Source organism: Myotis daubentonii, chromosome 18 (genome assembly GCF_963259705.1).
Source record: "Myotis daubentonii chromosome 18, mMyoDau2.1, whole genome shotgun sequence".
Taxonomy (NCBI): Eukaryota; Metazoa; Chordata; class Mammalia; order Chiroptera; family Vespertilionidae; genus Myotis; species Myotis daubentonii.
Window position 1 is genome coordinate 9224840 of NC_081857.1, and position 20111 is coordinate 9244950.

The 20111-nt window shown below is 60.7% G+C and overlaps 1 protein-coding gene across 1 annotated transcript in view; it reads left to right on the forward strand.

The window, feature by feature from the left end:
* Positions 1-890: 890 nt before the first annotated feature.
* The window catches only part of CNTN2 (contactin 2), a 30553-nt gene continuing 11332 nt past the window's right edge, over positions 891-20111 (forward strand). The window contains 14 exon segments of the mRNA XM_059674905.1: positions 891-934; positions 936-1020; positions 1022-1051; positions 1053-1125; positions 10386-10517; positions 14112-14256; positions 14652-14827; positions 14980-15075; positions 15479-15688; positions 16003-16102; positions 17412-17587; positions 17988-18124; positions 18500-18629; positions 19923-20073. Of these exon segments, the coding sequence (XP_059530888.1) occupies positions 906-934; positions 936-1020; positions 1022-1051; positions 1053-1125; positions 10386-10517; positions 14112-14256; positions 14652-14827; positions 14980-15075; positions 15479-15688; positions 16003-16102; positions 17412-17587; positions 17988-18124; positions 18500-18629; positions 19923-20073 (1670 nt within the window). The 5' untranslated portion in view covers positions 891-905.

Below are 20111 nucleotides of genomic sequence, written 5' to 3' on the forward strand. Positions count from 1 at the left end.
AGCATCTCAGAGCTCAAAGTGAACTTGGCCCTTCAGGTCACCCGCAGCCAATCAGCAGAGCCCAGCCTACCCTTCCGAGCGCCAGGCCCCCACCTCGTGAGCTTTCTGTGACATCACACTGCTGGTTGATTAAAACGAAGCTTGGATCCATAAGTACTGACGTGGAACCGTGTCCAAGAGCTATTATAGTTCAAAGTATTTTGCAAGTCATGATGTATTGTGTGATTCATTTTCATAAAATAACACCAACAATCCATGTAATGATGTACATGAAATAACAAACACAAAGGCATGGAACTCAAATCTGTTAAGGGACTTTTTACTATTTAATTTTAAATTTCCCCTCATGTGTGGATCATTTGACAAAGAGCCATGTGACTCTGATCAGGGAAACAATAAAGATGAATATGTGGGTGCCCGCCCGCGAAAGAGCCCTCCACCCCACCGCCCTGCGCCACAAGCTGGAGATTTCTGCTTTGCGTCCCTTCCTCTAATTTCTGGGGAAACAAGGAGTTTGGCTCCGGGAGTCTCCAGGGGTTTGAAGAGAAGAACCACTTTCTTCTCCCTCTGCACCCCACCCCCCTGCAGCCCCTTCAGCTCTGGGCTGGATGGGACTGGGGCGCTGGGGCGGGGCGGGGGGGGGGGCGGCGGCGGGAGTGGAGGGGGCAGGCCAGACAGCGCCCTTGAGCGGAGCCGCCCGTGCATATGGAAGACCCGGGGAAGACGCGGGCACTCGGGCTCGCTCCGCTCCCGGTCCTTAAATGACAGCAGATGAGGTAGAGCCAGGGGGTGGGGATGGGAAGGGGTGGGAGGGGGCAGAGGAAGTCATCTCCAGGGCCCGAGCGTTGGCTGAGGACAGGAGCCAGCCAGTGAGCGGAGCCTGGGAGAGGGAGGAGCACATCTTGATGCAGAGATGCTGCAGTGGCTCCGGGCGCGCACACACACCAGCGCCCTCGCCCGCCGCCGCCGCCAGGGCTGCCGCCACCGCGCCAGGAGGGCAGCCAGCGGCTGAGGGAGCAGGGGAGGAGAGGCGGCCGGCCCAGGGGGCTGGTGGCCGGGCTGGCTCTGACTCATCGCCTCGGTCAGCGTCCACCTGCCCCAGCCAACACCCCTCTTTCACTCCAGGTAGGTGGCAACCAATTTTGTCTCCTCTCGCTGCCGCTGCCAGGGGAGGGGGACTCCCCGGGGGTGCTCTTGTGGGCAGGCACTCGGAGCTCAGTGCCCTTGCAACTTAGGAGGGGCAGAGGCGGGGCGGGAACCCCCGCTTCGGGCTGGGGCCAGTCTGACCTCTCACCACTGGGACTAGAAGTCCCCTCCGCCCTGTCTACATGGGTGGCATCCTGCAGGGCCCAGCAGGCCCCGCCTGGCCAGGAAGCTGGCCTCCTGCAGTGTGTCCAAGAATTCAAGCCGGTCAGCGGCCGCTGGCTGACAGCAGCAAATGCCTTCAGAGGGGGCAGTGGCTCTGGCCCCTGCCCTGGCCCCCCGTCCAGGACCAGAAAGCCCCGGAGGCCAGGCCCCAGACCCTGGCCGGCCCCCAGATCTCCCGGATGCAATGGTACTGACTGCCCAGCCGGGAGGCCCCCTGGAGGCTGCCTCTGCAGGGTGACCTCTTTGCAAAGTCTTGCTTCAGTTCCACAGAGGAGGGAGTGGACCACGAGTTTGGGCAAAGGCCGGTCCAGAAACAGGGACTTAGGGAGGAGAAACTGAGGCAAGTCAGACCCCAAAGGGTAAGGACTGAGCCCACAAGGGCTGAAATTTCTTTTCTTCCCTCCCCCCTCCCCAACTTTACCTTCCCCCCCAAACCCCTCCCTCTCATCTTCACTGGTGGGAGAGAAGGATTTGCATGAAGTTAGTAAGAAAAGGGGCTGGGGCTGGAAGGGGGAGGGACACGGTTTCAGGGTCCAGGGAAAGAGGGCCACCCTTCTCCCCAGCACCATGGGGCTTACATAATGGATCTGCGGTGGGGGAGCGGCCCTAGGCAGTGCCCAGAGCGGAATCCTGTCACCTGGTCCAGGAGGGGTTGCAAGGCCTGGGAAAGAAGAAGGGGGAGTGAGATGAGACAGTGCCTGTGGGAAGAGAGTCCCGGGCCTCACGGGACGAAGCCAGGGACGCTCAGCGTAGACCTCCGGGAGCTGAGCCTGTGTCCCGGGAGGAAACGCTGTCAGTCAAGGTTGTTTAGAGGTTTGGGAATCCAGACAGACAGGATGGGAGGAGCTGTGAGTACCCGTGGCCCAGCCCGGAGAAGGATGGGTTTCCAGCCCGCCGGGTGCCTGCCCTTAGCTTTGCCCCCTTTGCACGTCCAGCCTGTGACTGGCCAGACCTACCCTCCTTTCCTTTCAGCTTCACTCCTCGGCCATGAACCCCCTTCCCAGCCCAGCCAGCATCCTTTCTCCTCTGCTCCGAGGGAGGCAGGCGTGGGCACAGCCCAGTATCCCAGTCCATCAGAGCCATCCCGGTCGCCTTCCGGCAGCCGACCCCGGCTCCCCTCCCAGCTCTCTGGCCGGAGAGCCCCTCAGTTCCCTCAGCCACGCCTCCTCTCAGCTGCACTCAGAGGGACCAGAGCAGCCACTGGGGATCCAGGGCAGCCAGAGGTGGGCCACCTGTGAGAGGCTGGTGTGACCTGGGCTCCTGGGGGTGGGGCAGGGGGCGGAGCCCAGACTCCTGGCCTGGACAGCAGCCCTCTCCAGGGTGCCCACCAGCTAACCCTTACCAGCCAGGCTGCAGAACCACTCCAGCAAGGCTTTGCCACAAGGCCAGAGTTCTTCCTGACCGCCTGTGGGGTCTATCAGGAGGCCCCAGCCAGCAAAGGGGAGGCAGGAAGGGAGAGAGATGGGAAGGGGGTCCCTGAGCACATGACATCAGTCACCAGGATCTACCTGTCCTTCCGGTGCTCAGCATGAGCAGTGAGGGAAGCACAAGGCTCCTCTCTCTCTCTCTCTCTCATCCCCACTCATCCTCTACGCCCCACCTGGCCAAGCCCTCACTCCATCACACTCCCTTCCCTGGTCAAATGTGCTCTCCACCTTCAGCCCTCAGATAGAGACACATGTGGGACGGGCCTCTGGACATTGTGCTCAGTGGGGTGCTTGCACAGGTCGTCTCTGACCCAAACTTACTCCTCAGGGGCAAGCACTCGGGAGGGCGCCCCAAGGCATCCTCTCTGGCGCGAAGGCTGTCAGGGAAGCAATTCCTCTGGGGGGGTCCTCCACCCCCCACCCCCAGAATGTCCTCAAGCCAAATGTTTGTGAAAAAGTGCATCTCAAAGACAATCCGGGTCTGAGTGTGGCTGGCGTTGGCATTGCTGGAGGGATTCCTGGGGGCAGAGCCAGGGTGTTGAGCAAGAGGAGGTCAATACTCATGGAAAGAATCGTCCAGGGAAGCAGGAGGGACTGAAGTTAGACTGCAGGAGGCACTTCCTCACCAGAAGGATGAGCCCGAGGTGGGGCCATCCTTCCAAAGAGGCCATGGGAAACGGGGGTCCGGTCCAAGGTTAAAACAGTCTTGCTTGGGGGTGGGGGTTGGGCTGGGTGACCCTGTAAATTTCTCCAGGCTCAGGAATCCTCTTTCAATTGGTAAGAGGCGGGGCGACTAGGACTCCTTTCACTCCCTGCTGCCTCATGCGGGCCATCTCTCCCAGCCTCTCTCATTCTTCTGGACACCACCCCCCCCCCCCCCGCCACAGTTTGCTAACCTGGACCTTGTGGGAGTTTCCATGGGCTCTGTCTTGGTGGTCACCATCCTGGAGTAAACAAGTCCTTCCTTGGGTTCAGTGAGTCCTCTTGCTACAAAATAAGCCCATGTTTCCTTGTTTATCAAAAGAGGATGGAAACAACAGCAAGGATGTGTGATGTGCTCCCCCAAAACTGAGCCCGTGGCATCCCAGGACACGTGCAGACCCAAGTACAGCTCAGCGTCCTTCTCATCTGATGAGCCGCACAACCATGCCGCCCCCCCAAACACACACACACACACACACACACACACACACACACAGAGCACCCATCCGGACAAAACCTTGGGGGCCTCCTCTGGCCCCAGCCCACATCCTCTCAATGTCCGCCAGCCGCCACAGACCAAGAGGCTGTCCCACCCATGTCTGCCCAAAAGTCGGCCTTCTTGCTGTGTAACCCAGAGGAGCCGTTCGGCTGGGCTCCAGAGCAGAAGCTGGCCTGAGGGGCGGAGCAGGTTCAAGCCCTCCCACTGGGCTGGGCGCTGACCGGCCTGCAGGACACTGTCTAGGAGTTGGGGCGTCTCTTTTCTGCGGACATGCAAAATCACTCCCCCAACTTCTTCCCGATTTGGCTCTTCGGAACAAAATTAAAACAATTGCTCTTACTCCTGACATCTCACAAACAGACCCTCCTCCCCACGCCTCGCTCATGCCATCATACCAGGCTCCGAGCAGGCAGGCTAGTGGGAACCCGAGGGTCGAGGTGCGCCTGCCCCCTGTCCCAGCCCCTCCCGGGAGGATGCAGGCCCTCCCTCTGTCCACATCCCACTCTGAGGGGCTCTCCATGCAGCCATGCAGTCATGCAGCGGCAGAGGCAGGAGGGCCAAGGTCTGCAGGCTGAAGATCAAGGGCCAGATTCCCTCAGGGCCAGGCTGAGAGCTCACACACCCACCTTTCCTCAGAGGGCAGGGCAGTCAGGGCCGGGGCTGGGCCTCAGGGAACCCACTGCCAATGCAAGAGCCTGCAGACACCACGGGGCGCGGGGAGGGAGGGAGCACGAGAGGGGGCTGAGGAGGCTCCCATCTGCACAGCTCCCCTGCCCCCCATGGGGACTAAGAAGGTCCCCAAGCCTCAGGACCTCCTCCAGCGGAGGCCACCAGGCCGCTCAACCACGGTCCTGCTCCTGCCCGCACCCACCCTGCCTGCCACGTGGCCCCGCCGGGCCACCATAGACCCCCGTCCTCCCAGAGGGGCGTGGGGTGGTCCTGCCCCAGGTGGTGGTTCCTGTCGTAGGCAGAGTCCCCCTCCCCTCTGAGACCTGAGGGAGGGCAGCAGGTGGGGAGGGTTGCGGAGCAGCAGCTGCTTGGGGTGCCCCGCGGGTCCTCGCCAGGTACTCTCCGGAACAGCTGGCGTCTAGATGTGGCTGTGCGTCCTGGTGCCCTCCTCTGGGGTGGTGTGCGTGCTGGGCTGGCCCGGGCCCCCGCACCTGGGGGCGGAAGAGGAAGAAGGCCCCTGCCCAGATGTGGGAGGCTGTCAGCGTCCTAAACCCGTGTGCGTGCAGCCCCCACGTGGTGACTGTGCAGAAGGGAGCCTGACACAGCCAGGCACCGCGTCTGTGGACACATGTCTGTGCCCCCTTCACCCCACCCCCACCCCGACTCTCGCCATGGGCCAGGAGTGGTGCTAACTTCACCAGAGTCCCTTGGGGCGGCTACCCCTTCTCGCCCCCATGCTGCAGACTGAGGCTCAGAGACTCTAAGTAATGAACACAGTCGTCAGGGCTGTGCTAGCTCATCAGCTCCAAGGGGGTTGGTTGAGGGCCGCCCCGCTAGTCTGTGCTGTGCTGCGGGGTGGGGCTGGGGGCATGAGGGCTCAGGCGGTGCTCGTTGCCTTAAGATAAATCGCTTCGTCTCTGCCTTCCACTGGAGGCCAAACTCCCCCTTTGTCTGTCCCCACCCGTCAGAAAGCAGCCCTTGGTGCTCACATCGCCCCCCCACCCCCCCCCCCGGGCGGCGGGAGGCGGATTCGGGGCCAGGAGCCGGGTGTCCTCAGTGGTAGCATTTAGGAGGCCTGTGTCTTTCATGTTCTGGCTGTTCTGTGCAGGGCCCTGCGCCCAGCGAACCCTGCCGTGTGCTGGAGTCCAGCTCTCAGTCTTCCTCCCCCCTCACCCCACCTTCATTGTCCCCCAGGCCCTTTGTTCCCTGGGCCAGCAATCCAGCCAGCTCCCCTGCAGCCTCTGAACCCCCAAGCAGTCCGCTCCCCCATGTGTTGGTGCCTCATAGGCCCAGCCCCCCTGATGGTTACAGCCTGTGCCCGCCTGTGCCAGCCTGTGCCTGCTCCCCTGTACGGGGCAGCTGGCCTGGGCCAGGCTTGGCTGGCTCGGGGCTCACAGGGCCCGCTCCGGGCCTGGCATAGCTCCACTCTGGCCTGGCTCCTGACAAAAAGGCCTCCCCCATCCTGAGCATTCCAGGGTGTGTCACAGGGCAGATGGTGTGAGGAGAGGACTGGTCCGTGGGGCTCATGAGCACATCCTCGGGCACGCGGCTGGTCCATAAAGGCAGTTTTTGCTGCTGTCTCCCAGCGCATAGCACAGCGCCTGGCACATGGCACTAAATGCTGGGAGGAAGTGGACACAGGGCAAGACTGGATGCCACCTGCCTCACCTTCAGGGAGCAAGAAGCTACAACCTTTGACCCAGACTCCGCCTTGGCACACAGTGGGGCTCAGTGTACACCTGGCAGCACTCTCTAGTACCTCTGGTGCAACCCAGGTGCTCCTCCCTCTCAGCCCCTGCCCAGCCCTCCCCGGTCTGTTCCTCAGGGGTGCCCGGGGCCCCTTGAGCTCTTACGTGACTGACAAAGGTCTAGGTTAAGCTGAGTTTTAGGAGGAGCAGTAGAACTGGATTATTCACAAAGTATGATAATTACCTGTGGTGACATCATTATGACCGCTGTGGGGGGAGGTGAGTGATCCAGGAACAGGCCTCCTTGTGGGTCACAGGAGGACAGGGCAGGGCTGGGTTCATGCCCCGTGCAGGCAGGGACACACAGAAACATGCACAAACACATGGGCACACACACAAAGACCAGACATATCCAAACACAGACACACAGAGACACATGCATATACATAGAGGCACAAAGACCAGACCTCACATATCCACAGGGACACATAGGCACGACACACAGATGCACACCAACATTACACACATGCACGCACGCACACGCACACACACGCACAGCCACCCCGCTCTCTCCAGCACTGCGGGAGCAGCAGGGGCTCCTGTCCCAGGGCCCCCAGCTCCCTGGTGGTCTGTCTCTGCTTGGCCCTGGCACACTCAGGGTAAAGCCCTGAGCCCAAGCCAGCACCCTGCCCCCTCACTGAGCTCCCAGACTGGCAGACAAAGGGCAGGAATGAGCAAGCGACGGTTGAGCCCCTTCTCTGTGCCCGGCTTGGGGATGTGCCACACTAGCGCTAAGGGGGTGTTTCCAAACGTTTTGGAACCATGGGACCCTTAATTTAAAGCCGGTGTGGGGAACATCGGCTCTTGGGTGATATAAGGCCCACAGAATCATTCTGTCTGGCCCTGCCAAGGCATTAGGGTGAGTTAATTAAATGTTCGATCAAATATAGCAGCTAATTTGTAAGTTGATAATTTTGTATGGCCCGTGAATGATGTTGTTAGAAATATCCAAATGGCCCTTGGCAGTAAAGGTTCCCCACCCCTGGTTTAAAGGGAACCTTGTGGGGAAGTCCAGGAGATGAAGCAGATGTGAGTGAGGCCGCTCTGGCTGGAGTTGGGGAGGGTCTCAGCCCCTCCTCTCTCTGACCCCATCCCTGCTGTGACCCTGACCCCATAACTTCCCCGGCAGGCACTCCAGTACCTCACTGAACACCAGAACGGCTCTGCAAAGTAATCCCCACTTTGCAGATGAGAAAACAGGCCCCACCGGGGGAATCACTTGTCCGAGCTCACAAAGCCGGTAGGAGATGAAGTCCATGTCACCAAATCCTGTCTGTGGAGGCCAAAGCCTGGGCGCTTCCCAGAGCCCCAGCGCCTCCCTGTTGGGAGAGCTCCCTGCTTTTGTGCAGCCTCTGGGGTCATACTTCCCGGTTCCTGTGCCCGAACCCCCTGTGACCCTAGAGACCTGAGTGTGTGTGTGGGAGAGAGTGTGTGAGAGAGTGAGGGGTGAAGGTGAGTGTGAAGCAGGGACTGTGTGTGAGAATATATGTGAGAGAGTGTGTATAAAAGTGTGTGAGAGCCCTGGTTGGTCGCCCTGTTGGTTAGAGCATCGTCCTGATACGCCAAGGTTGCGGGTTCGATTCCCAGTGAGAGCACATACAAGAATTAACCAAGGAATACATAAATAAATGGAACAAGAAATCGATGTTCCTCACTCTCCCTCTCTCTCTCTCTCTTAATAATTTTTTTAAAGTGTATGAGAGAGTGTGTGAGGGTGACAGTGTGTGTATGTGAGTATGTGTATGAGGGAGAAGGGTGTGAGGGTGTGAGTTTGTGAGAGGATATGCGAGTTGGCCCCAGGGTTGTTCTAGGCCAGTGATGGCGAACCTTCTGAGCTCGGCGTGTCAGCATTTTGAAAAACCCTAACTTAACTCTGGTGCCGTGTCACATATAGAAATTTTTTGATCTTTGCAACCATAGTAAAACAAAGAGTTATATTTTGATATTTATTTTATATGTTTAAATGCCATTTAACAAAGAAAAATCAACCCAAAAAATGAGTTCGCGTGTCACCTCTGACACGCATGTCAGCGGTTTGCCATCACTGTTCTAGGCTCTGGGGAGCGCTAGAGCCTGGTTAGCCCCATCAGTTGTCTATTGAGCTCCACTGTGTGAGTGTGACAGTGATGTGCACAGGCTCCTGGAGGCACATAACACAGCTGTCCTCAAACAGCACCGCACAAGTAAGCGCTATTACGTGCCAGGCACTTCGCCAGGCTCGGTGAGACCCGAAGGAGACACGGTCTCTCCCCTTGGGGCGCTCACAGCCTTCTACGGAGGCTGACTCGCCTCCTGGGCAGGGCCACGCACAGTCAGGATGCGAGCTCAGTTCTAACTGCGTGCTCGTGGGGCATCTTAGGGGCTTGGGTGAGCTTGAATGGGGCCATGCGGGATGCGGAAGCGTGTGCCCGGTTGGGAAGGGCATTTCAGAGGAGGGGAGTCAATGACAAAGGCACAGGGATGGGTGTTGGGGGACGGTCACGGGGTCGGAAGTGCTGAATTTCTCAGTTCAAGTCTGGAACTGAACGTGGCCAGGACAGGGAGGGGCAGGGAGTGGTGAGAGGTGGCCCCAGGCCCTTCCGGACCAAGGCAAGTGGGCATGAGGCTGGAGTGGGCGGAGAAGGCTGAGGAGGGTTTGGGGACTCTCCAAGGAGCACAGCGTGAAGTGAGGCAGGGAGGTGCGGAGCGTGCTTTGGTTTGCAGACCCTGTGCTGACCTGGGCAGAGTTAGAGGCACCGGCACCTGCCTCCTCCCCTGGCCGCCCCGCCCAGGGGACAGCATCCAGGCCCTCAGCGCCCTGCGCTCTCTGCGAGCTCACAGTCTTGGAGCTGGAGGGGACCTTAGAGAGCAGCCATTCTGCAGATGAGGCACCGAGACCCAGGGGGACAGGTTTGCAGACAGTGAGTGGAAGAGCCTCAAGCCAGGCCCCTCTTCTCCCCTCCCCCACCCCCCCACCCTCGCCACCCCAGAGCCCTCCCCCTGCTCTTAGGTGTCTGCGAGGGGGCAGGCAGGACAGAGGAGCCGACTGGCTGCCTGCTGGCTCCTGCGGCAGCTCTGACAGGGACCTGCGGGAGCCCAGTGCCCCAGGCACCCAAATAACCGAAAGCACGCCCCTGAGATGCCACACTCGCGCCAGAACCTGGAAAGCTGGCCCAGAGACGGGGAGTGGATGGAGAGGCTGGCCCTGACCTCACTTCTAGGGATGCAGCCCCATCGGTCAGACCGGCAGAGGGGGCTCTGACTTGTTCTCGGGGCCCCCACCCTAGGGAACAGGTTGCCCTGAGCTCCCAAGATCTAGCCAAGACCCCGCTCATCTCCGTGCCAGAGGGAGGCTCCTCCGGGAGCTGCACGAACGCTTTCAGCTCGGGCTTCCTGGCCCATTCGCCCATGTGGCCGGGGCACCGCTTACAGGGCCATATGGCTCCACTGCATAAGACGTGATGCCTTGCCTGGGGGCCCGGGGAGAGGGGGTGCACAGTGAGACCCCGCCACTAGAAGCAAGGCTGGGCCTGAGAGATAGCACAGCTCCCAGGGCGGCTCATTGCCCCGCCCAGGCAGCCGTGGGGGACAGGGGCAGTGGGCCCCCATTACTAGAGAAAGATGTTACTGGTTCCCCAAGTCCGGGCCCGGGCCCTGTTCTCGTTAGAACCCACCCCAAGAGCTATTACAGGTGAGCCGGCAGCTGGCCGTGGCCTCCTGACCCCAGCTGGTCACTGTTTCCCCTCCTGAGGTCCCTGCTGGCCAAGCATGGGGGGGGGGGGCGGGAGGCAGGGTAGTGACTGAGCCAGACTCCCAGGGGGCCGTCGGAGGCACTCAGCAATGAAAGAGCTCCTTGGTAATAGCCAAGCCCCTTCCCCTGGGCCCGGGGAGGATGAGCGCTTGAGCAGTTCCGGCCTCTCCCAGGCAAGACCCAGACAGCCTGGAGCTGGGAGGGGCGCTCAGCTCAGGGCCCCCGCCCTCCTGCCCCCCTAGGTCCTGCTCAGCCTCCTGCCGCGCTTTCCTCTCCTCTCCTCCACCTGGGCCTGGACAGCGCCATGGGGACTCGCTCCGGGAGGAAGTCGCAGCTGCTGCTGCTGCTGCTGGCTGTGGCCCTCGCCTCTCCAGGTAAGAGGGCCGCGCGGTCCCTGAAGCCCAGCGGGGTGGTTCTAGGGCTATGTCATTGCTATTATTGGAGCGATGACGACAGAAGTCACTGGCTCTGCAGGGCTGTAGCACTTAACGTTTCTGAGGCATTTCCCGGCTACAATTTCCCCATTTATGGATCTTCCCTTCCTTGAGGTTAGGAGAGCGACTAGGTCTTTGCCCTGTGTAGGTGAAAGAAGCATGATCAGAGAGGGTGAAAGAAGCATGATCAGAGGGTGAAGGGCTTGCCCAGGGTCACCCAGCAGGATTAAGACACAACCAGACCCCACAGCCTCAGCCCGCAGTTGAGGCCTCGAAGGCTGCACCGATCAGTAGAGTAGCCAATAGCCACGGGACGATCAAAGTGAAGAGAAATTCCGTTTTAAAATTAGCTCCTCAGTGGTACTAGCCACATTTCAAGGGCTGATTGCCACACTGGACCGCGGCACAGATTACAGAACATTCCCGTGGCCGGAGGAAGTCCTACTGGGTGGTGCTGCTCTGGGGTCCCTGCCACGAGCAGGCAGGGGTCACACCACGAGGCTGGGAGGGTCCTGGGCACCTGCAGCCTGGCAGACCGCGTGAACAGGCTGTGGGGAGAGGGGAGGCAGAGCGCCGGGGGCCCAGGCAAAAGGCAAGAGGGACCCAAGCAAAGGCTCTCATGCGGGGGTGCTGTGAAGGGGGGAGAGGGGAGGACGGCTGATGGGAGGAGAAAGAGGAGGAGAGGACAGTGTAGGTTGAGAGGCCAGGGTAGCTGGACTCTGGAGAGGGTGCCGGAGACCCAGCCCGTCTGATAGCAGGAGGGTGCTCAGGCTGCCTGCTGCAACTCGAGGGGTTCACTAGCCCCACCGCTGGCCTCTCCGCCCTGACCCCCAGCCCGGGTCAATAGACGGTTTTCTCCCTAAGCTCTCCGTGGGAGAAAGAGTCCCCGTGCTCCCCATCCTCCTCTGTCCTCCTGGAGTCCCCGCCAGCTCAGGCTGCACCCACCCCTCCCTCAAGGCTGTAGCCACACATTCTAGGTTCTTGTGGCACCAGGGAAGGACTCGGCTGGCATGCTTCCCACCGTCTCCGTGTGTCCCAACGCCTCTCAGTCCTGCACCCGAGCCAGGGAGGCTGCTGGGAATGACCCAAGGGTGGGAGGCGTCTCCCAGCCCCAGCCCCAGGCCTAGCTGCCTGGGAGGGCCCTCCCGGTCCCCAGGAGCTGCGGGGTTGGGGAGCCCTGGCTGAGGGAGCAGGAGACCCCCACCCTGCAGAGAGCAGAGAGGGGCCTGGGCCGCTCAGCATTGTGCCCTCAGGGATAGCTCAGTGCTGGGACCCCCTCATTGGAGGCAAGGGTGTGGGCAGCCTCCGGGGTCCTTAGACCCAGAGATGCAGGGAAGGCCACAGGAGAGGGGACCCGTTTTGCCACGTGGCAGAGCTCCAGAGACTGCAGTGGAGCCTCCTGTGGCTGGTTCCCACCCTCCCAGGAAGGTGCCTGGGCCCCACCTCCTTGCGGCCCTGCCCCCTGACCGGGGCTGCACCTGCTGCAGGGAAAGGCAGAGGGCTCCCCTCACACTCACATCCCTCGCCCCTCACCTGTGCTTGGGGAGCAGCGTTGCCAGGACAGGGAACCCTGCCTGCGTGTGTGTGCCATGTGGGTGCACATAAGGGAGTGTGTGCGGGTGAGGGGTGTGGGCACCTGCATCTGTAGACATCAGGGTGAGGGTGTGCACACAGCTGCATGCAAGGAGAAAGCTTTCCCAGGACGAGAGCCAGTCTGAAAGCATCGGTGCCCCTGGGCCCACTCAGCCGCCCCACCAGGGTTCCTGGAAGACAGAGTTACTGGAAGCTGCTGTTGAAAAAGATGGTTCCCAGCAGCCTGGCTGCCTCCGCCCCCCTCCCTCCCCTCCCGGCCCCTCTCTGCAGTCCCAGCTGGGGCAGGGGTCCCCTCCCCTCCACCACCATCATTAACTTGGGATTAAGCCGGGCCCTAGCCGCCATCTCCAAGGCCTGAGGCGGCAGTGAAGGGTGGTGATGGGTGGTGGGGGGGGGAAGGGGGGGAGGATGCATTTCAGGGAGCCCTGCCTCCATCCTCATTCTGAGAGCTGCTTCACAGCTGCCCTCGCTCCCCAGGGTCCAGGCTGGGCCTCAGCTGTAGCATAGGGACCAAGCCCCCATCCCGGGAAGAGGGCTGACAGCTGGGTGCGTTGGGCGAGGAGGCACTAATTGGTTCATGGAGACCCCACAGCCCCATGACCCACCCAGGAGGCCTGGAATCAGCTGCACTGAGGGTGGAGCAATTAGGGGTGGCCTGGCTCCTGCCTGACACCACGAAGGCGCATGAGCCTGGACACAGCAATCGGCACAGGGGCCACTCCCCACCCCGGAGGGAAGGCAGGTGCGACTCGCTCCCCCCTGTGCCCGGCCCCTGCCCTGGTGAGGATGGACACTGGCCCTGAGGTGCCCGTTTGCTCAGCAAGTTCAGGAGACGGAGGTGCAGACCTGTCTGCGCCACAGACTCGCCCCGTGACCCGCACATCATTCCCTCTTCTGCGCCTCTTTCTTTTTTCTTTTTTTCTTTTCTTTCCTTTTGTTAATCCTCATCCGGGATACTTTTCCATTGATTTTAGAGCGAGTGGAAGGGAGGGGGAGAGACACAGGGAGAGAGACATGGACGTGAAAGCGACACATCGATGGGTTGCCTCCTGCAGGCGCCCGGGGCCTGGGATCCAGCCTGCAACCCAGGTGGTAGGTGCCTTTGACCGGAATTGAACCCGGGACCCTTCAGTCCTCGGGCCGACGCTCTATCCCCTGAGCCAAACCAGCCAGGGCTGTGCCTCTCCTCCTTGAGCTGTCACACTGGCATTGTATACAGATGCCCCCAAAGCAACGTGTACACCATCCACCCATCAGAAAGCCTTCCCTCCTCCCAGATTCCCCCACCCCACACTTGGGTCCAGCAGATGCCTGCTGAGCACACGCCTGTGCCAGGCTGAAGCCTCCCACAGACCCTGGGAGGGGGTCCACCGTCTCTCCATCGCACAGGGGGAGATGTTGGGCTCAGAAGGTTCTAGAACAGCTGGTAAGAAGCTCAGAACCAGGGCCCTTTCTCTCAGGACAACCTGCCCCAGGGACATATATTCCCTCTCCCCCTTTTGACCAGTGACTTCCCACACATCTCCCGAGGCCGACCTCACAGCCCGCAGACCAGCTTTTCCGAGAGATCCCGACTGCAGGCTCCTTGGGGAACAGGGTCCGTGTCTTACTCATGTTTCCAACACAATCTATAGCCCAGTGCCAGGTATACAGTAGGTGCTCAATACCCGTGCAGGATGGGTGATCGACTGAACTAACTTGCCCTGATTGGGCCTGCCCACCCTATTTAAATTCCACTTTTAATTAATTGCAATTGAATAAAATGACGAATTCGGGTCCTGGCGGCACCAGCTACATCTTGAGGCTCCATGGTGGCTTATGGTGCCAGACTGGACGGTGCAGAAAACAGAACCCTCCCACCCTGTGAGAGTTCTCCTGGGCGGCACCGCCCCAGAGGCCGGCTCCAGCCCAGTCCCTGAGGCCCTGTGTCCCCATCCGCAGCCGGGAGCTCGGCCCGGGGATCCCCGGCCACCTTTGGCCCTGTCTTTGAAGACCAGCCGCTCAGTCTGCTATTCCCAGAGGAGTCCACGGAGGAGAAGGTGACCCTGGCGTGCCGTGCCCGCGCCAGCCCTCCGGCCACCTACAGGTGAGACCCCACAGTGGGTGAGACCTCACGGTGGTGAGACCCCACGGTGGTGAGACCCCACGGTGGAGAGACCCACGGTGGAGAGACCCTATGGTGGTGAGACCCACGGTGGTGAGACCCACGGTGGAGAGACCCTATGGTGGTGAGACCCCACGGTGGTGAGACCCACGGTGGTGAGACCCCACAGTGGTGAGACCCCACGTGGTGAGACCCACGGTGGTGAGACCCCACGTGGTGAGACCCACGGTGGTGAGACCCACGGTGGTGAGACCCACGGTGGTGAGACCCCACGTGGTGAGACCCACGGTGGAGAGACCCCACGGTGGAGAGACCCCACGTGGTGAGACCTCGGGACGCTGTGCGGCAGGACTCAGGAGGCCCTCCTCCCGCTGCAGGTGGAAGATGAACGGCACTGAGATGAAGCTGGAGCCCGGCTCCCGCCACCAGCTGGTGGGAGGCAACCTGGTCATCATGAGCCCCACCAAGGCCCAGGACGCTGGCGTCTACCAGTGCCTGGCCTCCAACCCCGTGGGCACCGTGGTCAGCAGGGAGGCCGTCCTGCGCTTCGGCTGTGAGACCAGACCCGGGCGGGAGGGGGGGTGCCAGACATTCTGGGGGAGGGGAGGGGGCTGGGAGGAGTGTCCAGAAGAGGCAGGCGGCTGCGCTGGGAGGGCCCGGCGGGCGGGAGGACGGTGCCTGAGCGCGGCCTGGTCTTCCCTCCAGTCCTGCAGGAATTCTCCAAGGAGGAGCGGGACCCCGTGAAAGCCCACGCGGGCTGGGGAGTGATGCTGCCCTGTAACCCCCCTGCCCACTACCCAGGTGCGTCGGGCCCGGGCCCGTGGTTGGTTAGACAGAGGGCCCAGGCGGGCGCCAGCCACTAGCAGAGGGTGGATAGAAGGTGGTGAGTGGCGCCTGGAAGCTCACCCTGGGCCCTCAGCCTTAAGTGGTGGTTCCTTCATGGGCCCATCATTTCCTAGCACTGAGCCCTGCCTCCCCCTTCCGGCTGGGAGGTCCCTGCGGCCGCCCCCTGTCAGGTGCACTGCACTTCCCAGGGGCAGGGATAAAGGGCAATCTTCCCTCTAGGTCTCCCCTCCGCCCAGCTCAGCTCAGAGAACGGGCTCTCAGGAGAGGGTCTGCAGACCCCCACCAGCACGTCGGGGTCCCCCCAGGGTCGCCTGTTAGCCCAACACCCCCCGATGTCCTCATACTCCCCCCGTCCTAGGCCTGTCCTACCGCTGGCTCCTCAATGAGTTCCCCAACTTCATCCCGACGGACGGGAGGCACTTCGTGTCCCAGACCACAGGGAACCTGTACATCGCCCGGACCAACGCCTCGGACCTGGGCAACTACTCCTGCCTGGCCACCAGCCACATGGACTTCTCCACCAAGAGCGTCTTCAGCAAGTTTGCTCAGCTCAACCTGGCCGCTGAAGGTCAGGGTCGGCGGGCAGGCCGGGCGGAGAGGGCTGAGGGGCCGGGGGTGTGGGGAAAGGGGTTTCCCTCGGAGGTTGTGAAGCAGCTCACAGGGCACAGGGCCTGGGGCCCAGACCACCGGGTCCTCCTGCTACAAGACCTCAGCCGCTCGGCCCAGGTCCCCGCGGGGAAAGGGACTTAGGATGGAGTCGGCCCAGGTCCCCGCGGGGAAAGGGACTTAGGATGGAGTCGGCGCTGAGCTGGGCTGCGATCCTGGCACGGGAGCACCTGGCCCGGGCCTCTAGCATCCGACCTGCCAAACCCTCTCGCCCAGATCCCAGGCTCTTCGCGCCCAGCATCAAGGCCCGGTTCCCAGCGGAGACGTACGCGCTGCTGGGACAGCAGGTCACCCTGGAGTGCTTTGCCTTCGGGAAGTGAGTGGTGGAGGCGGGAGGGCGGGCAGCACACGGGTGACCCCAGAGAGAAAGGGGGCAGGCGGGGGCAGCACTCAGTCATCTTGGTGCCTCTCTCAGGGTCTAGCAGGGAGACAGGCCCACCGTTTGCAGTGACCCTCACCGAGCCCTAAACACCCGGCCTGCCTGGTTCAAATCCCAACTCTGCCACTTGCTGGCTGGGGGGCCTTGGGCAAATTACTTAACCTCTCTGTGCCTCCGTCCCCTTATTTGCACATGGTGATAATAATAGTTCCTGCCTCCCAGGGTCATTAGAGGAGGCAGTGAGTTAATATACGTGAAGTGCTCAGGACAGAGCCTGGCATTTAGTAAGGCTTCTGTGGATGCTGACAGTTACCTTTCTATTTTATTTTACTTTTTAATATATTTTTATTTCTTTCAGAGAGGAAGGGAGGGGGGGAGAGAGAGAGAAACATCAATGATGAGAAAGGATCATTGATCAGCTGCCTCCTGCAGCCCCCTACTGGGGATCGAGCCCACAATCCGGGCATGTGCCCTGACCGGGATTGAACCCGGGACCTTTTAGTCCGCAGGCCGGCATTCTACTCACTGAGCCAAACTGGCTAGGGCAACAGTTACCTTTTTAAAAACTGTGATAGAAATCATGCTCTCCCAGGAAAAGGATTCACTGGGACAGGCTACGCAAATTGTGGGTGCTCAATAAATATCCGTAGAATGACTATCTCCTGCTATTTGAGGAAGCCCAGGCTGCCCCCTGCTTGGTGGAGAGCTATTGGGCTTCCAGATAATCCCGATGTAAAGACTCACTGACACCTCCGTCCATTTTAGTGCACAGGTTACTAACAACGAGAGGCCCTGTGGAAAGTAGAGGCCCAGGCCCTGTTGGAGAGAGGGGGGAGGGCCCATAAAGACCCAGGTCAAGGCCACTGTCGGCGAGGGCAGGCCCAGGAGAGGCACGGTGGTCAGCACAGGGTGGGGGCAAGAGGGCCAGTCAGCTTCCCATACAGACCACACCCCGTACAGACCACACCCCGTACAGACTACACCCCGTACAGACCACACAGAAGACCACATTCACGGGTGCCACACTGTTCGGGGGCGTGGAGGTAGGAGGGAGCCCCCTCTTGGCCCCTGCCCTGTCTGTGCTCCAGGCTCACAGGTTCCTTCCCAGGCCCCTGGTGAGTGCCCGCCTCCCCACCCCCACCTGCCCAGCATCTCAGGAGGGCCTGAGGGTCTGGGTGTGTGGAGCTGCCCGCACAGGGGCGTCTGACTAGCTCAGTGCACCCCCCTGGCTTTGTCTCCCTGCCAGCCCTGTCCCCAGGATCAAGTGGCGCAAAGTGGATGGCTCCTTGTCCCCCCAGTGGGCCACCGCTGAGCCCACCCTGCAGATCCCCAGCGTCAGCTTCGAGGACGAGGGCACTTACGAGTGTGAGGCGGAGAACTCCAAGGGCCGAGACAGCGTCCAGGGCCGCATCATCGTGCAGGGTACGAGGACCCCTCTCCCCACCTGCACCCTGGTCTCCGACCGAGGCAATCCATCCCAAAGCCAGGGAGGAGCCTGGGAGGCCCCTTGCTTAAGCCTCGGGCGCCAGGACTGCCCTGGGTGTGGGGACAGAAGAGGCTAGCGCCGTGGCCAGCTCAGCGCTTCAGCTGGTGTTACAGAAAACACGTGGAAGGCGTTGGGAGGGTTTAAGTTGCTAAGACAGCCAGTGGCACGGGCTGCATGTGCCAACTTGCTGGAGCCGCTTCTCACCACCTCCCGGGATGCTGACGGCTCCCTCTGCTGTCTGACGCAGGAACTGCAGCGCTGCAATCCCGTCCCGTTCCATGAGCTGGAGGCTCCTTCCTGCTCAACCCCAACCTCTCTCTCCCTCGCTCCCCACAGCCCAGCCCGAGTGGCTGAAGGTGATCTCGGATATGGAGGCTGACATCGGGTCCAGCCTGCGTTGGGGCTGCGCAGCCGCCGGCAAGCCCCGGCCCACGGTGCGCTGGCTGCGGAATGGGGAGCCTCTGGCCTCCCAGGTAGCGGACTTGGGGCTTCCTCCCACGCCCCTGCCTCCCCGCCCCACCCCCACCTCTGGGCTAAAGGGTGTTTCTAGGTGCTTCTTTCCATCCCAGAGTCACTTGGCCACAGGCTGGTCAACTGGATAGACTCCCGACTGGGGTCCAGGCACAACTCAGCCACAGAAACACGTGTGGTCCTGAGTGGGTCACTTCGCCCCTCTGGCCTCGGTGCTGATGTACAGGGAGGCCCAGTGAATCAGGTCCTGGATTCCAGGCGACTCTGAGATGGGACCGGGCATCTGAGCCCCTTCTCCAGGGAGCGGGCCCCTCCACCCAGGGCCTCCAGTGGTCCTGACGCCCCTGCCCCACCCTGCGCCCCGCTCTTTTGCACAGACCCGGGTAGAGGTGCTGGCCGGGGACCTGCGGTTCTCCAAGCTGAGCCTGGACGACTCAGGCATGTACCAGTGTGTGGCAGAGAACAAGCATGGCACCATCTACGCCAGCGCTGAGCTGGCCGTGCAAGGTAAAGGGCCCAGGGAGGCTGGGGACAGCCCCGGGGGACACAGGTGGGGCGCTAGGAGCCGACACGCAGCATTTCTAAGCACACAACACACCTGGCAGTTTTCCTTCGTTTTCCACCGGTTTCTGAGTAGAACTCAGGGATTTAAGAAAGGAGATGAGGTGGCTTGTTCTCTGTCTGGCACAATTTAAATGTTGGTTGCAGGGGGGGGGGGAGATGGCAAAGTCATCGGAAACCAGATCAATTAGATTAGTGTTTAGCCTGACCCTTCAGCTCTGTGTCTGTTTACTAATTTATAAAATGTGGGCAGTGGTCCTGCCCTCACACAGCTGTTGCGGGGATTCAATGAGATGACAGGTAAAGCATGAGGCACCTGCCCAAAGCATAACAGGTGCCCAGTAACTGTTGGCAGCTGCTCATATTCTTATTGTGTGACTCGAGCTCATGAAACTTTAGTCTTCTCATCTGTAAAATGGGCACAGTGATGTCTGCCTCATACGTTGTAGTGAGGCTTAAGGAAGGCTCATTCATTCATTTATTCATTCTCCTAATATGTATTCAGTGCCTCCTCAGGTAAGGTCTCTGCCTTCAAGTATCTTTCAATTCAGTAGAGAAGGAGGGCAAATAAACACAAAATCAAATCATTAAATAAGATAATTTCAGACAGCCATTAAAAATACAGACTAAAAAAATAGACAAAACAAAAAACAGACTAAAGAAAATCTGATAGTGAGGTAGGAGGGGGGGGGCGGGGAGGTGGGGTGGTCAGAGAAGACCTCTCTGGGGCAGTCGCTTTGAGGATGTGACCCGAGTGTTAGAAGGAGCCGGCCATGTGAAGATCTGGGGGATTTCCAGTGCAAAGGTCCTGGGGCAGGAAAAAGGTGGCATTTTCAAAGAACAGAAATGGCCCAGGTGATTGGAGCACACTGAGTGAGGGGCAGAGTGGGGTGAGATGGGATTGGAGAGAGGGACTTAGCTGTGAGTCCCTGTGAGAAGCTGGACTTCATTCTGAGTGCCTAATTCACATTTTAAAAAAGATACCCCTGGCTGCTGGGCGGGAAAGAATTGCAGAAAGAAAATACAGAAACAGGAAGACGGATGTGGGGGCCTTTTCACAGCCCAGCAGGGGGTGTGGGGCTTGTAGCAGCCCGGGGGCAGCGGGTGATCGGAAGGGGTGGATTCCGGGTGTATTTTGGAAGTGGTGTTCTAAGGGTCACTCACGGACTGACCACGAAGGTACATGAAGTGCTTAGCACACGCCCCGGGTGACTGTGGGGCGCTCCCCTTTCCTTCCAGCACTGGCCCCCGACTTCAGGCTGAATCCCGTACGGCGCCTGATCCCTGCAGCCCGCGGGGGAGAGGTCATGATCCCCTGCCAGCCCCGGGCAGCCCCGAAGGCCGTGGTGCTCTGGAGCAAAGGCACCGAGATCTTGGTCAACAGCAGCAGGTACCGCCCGCACCCCACCCCAAGCCTCTCCTGCTCCC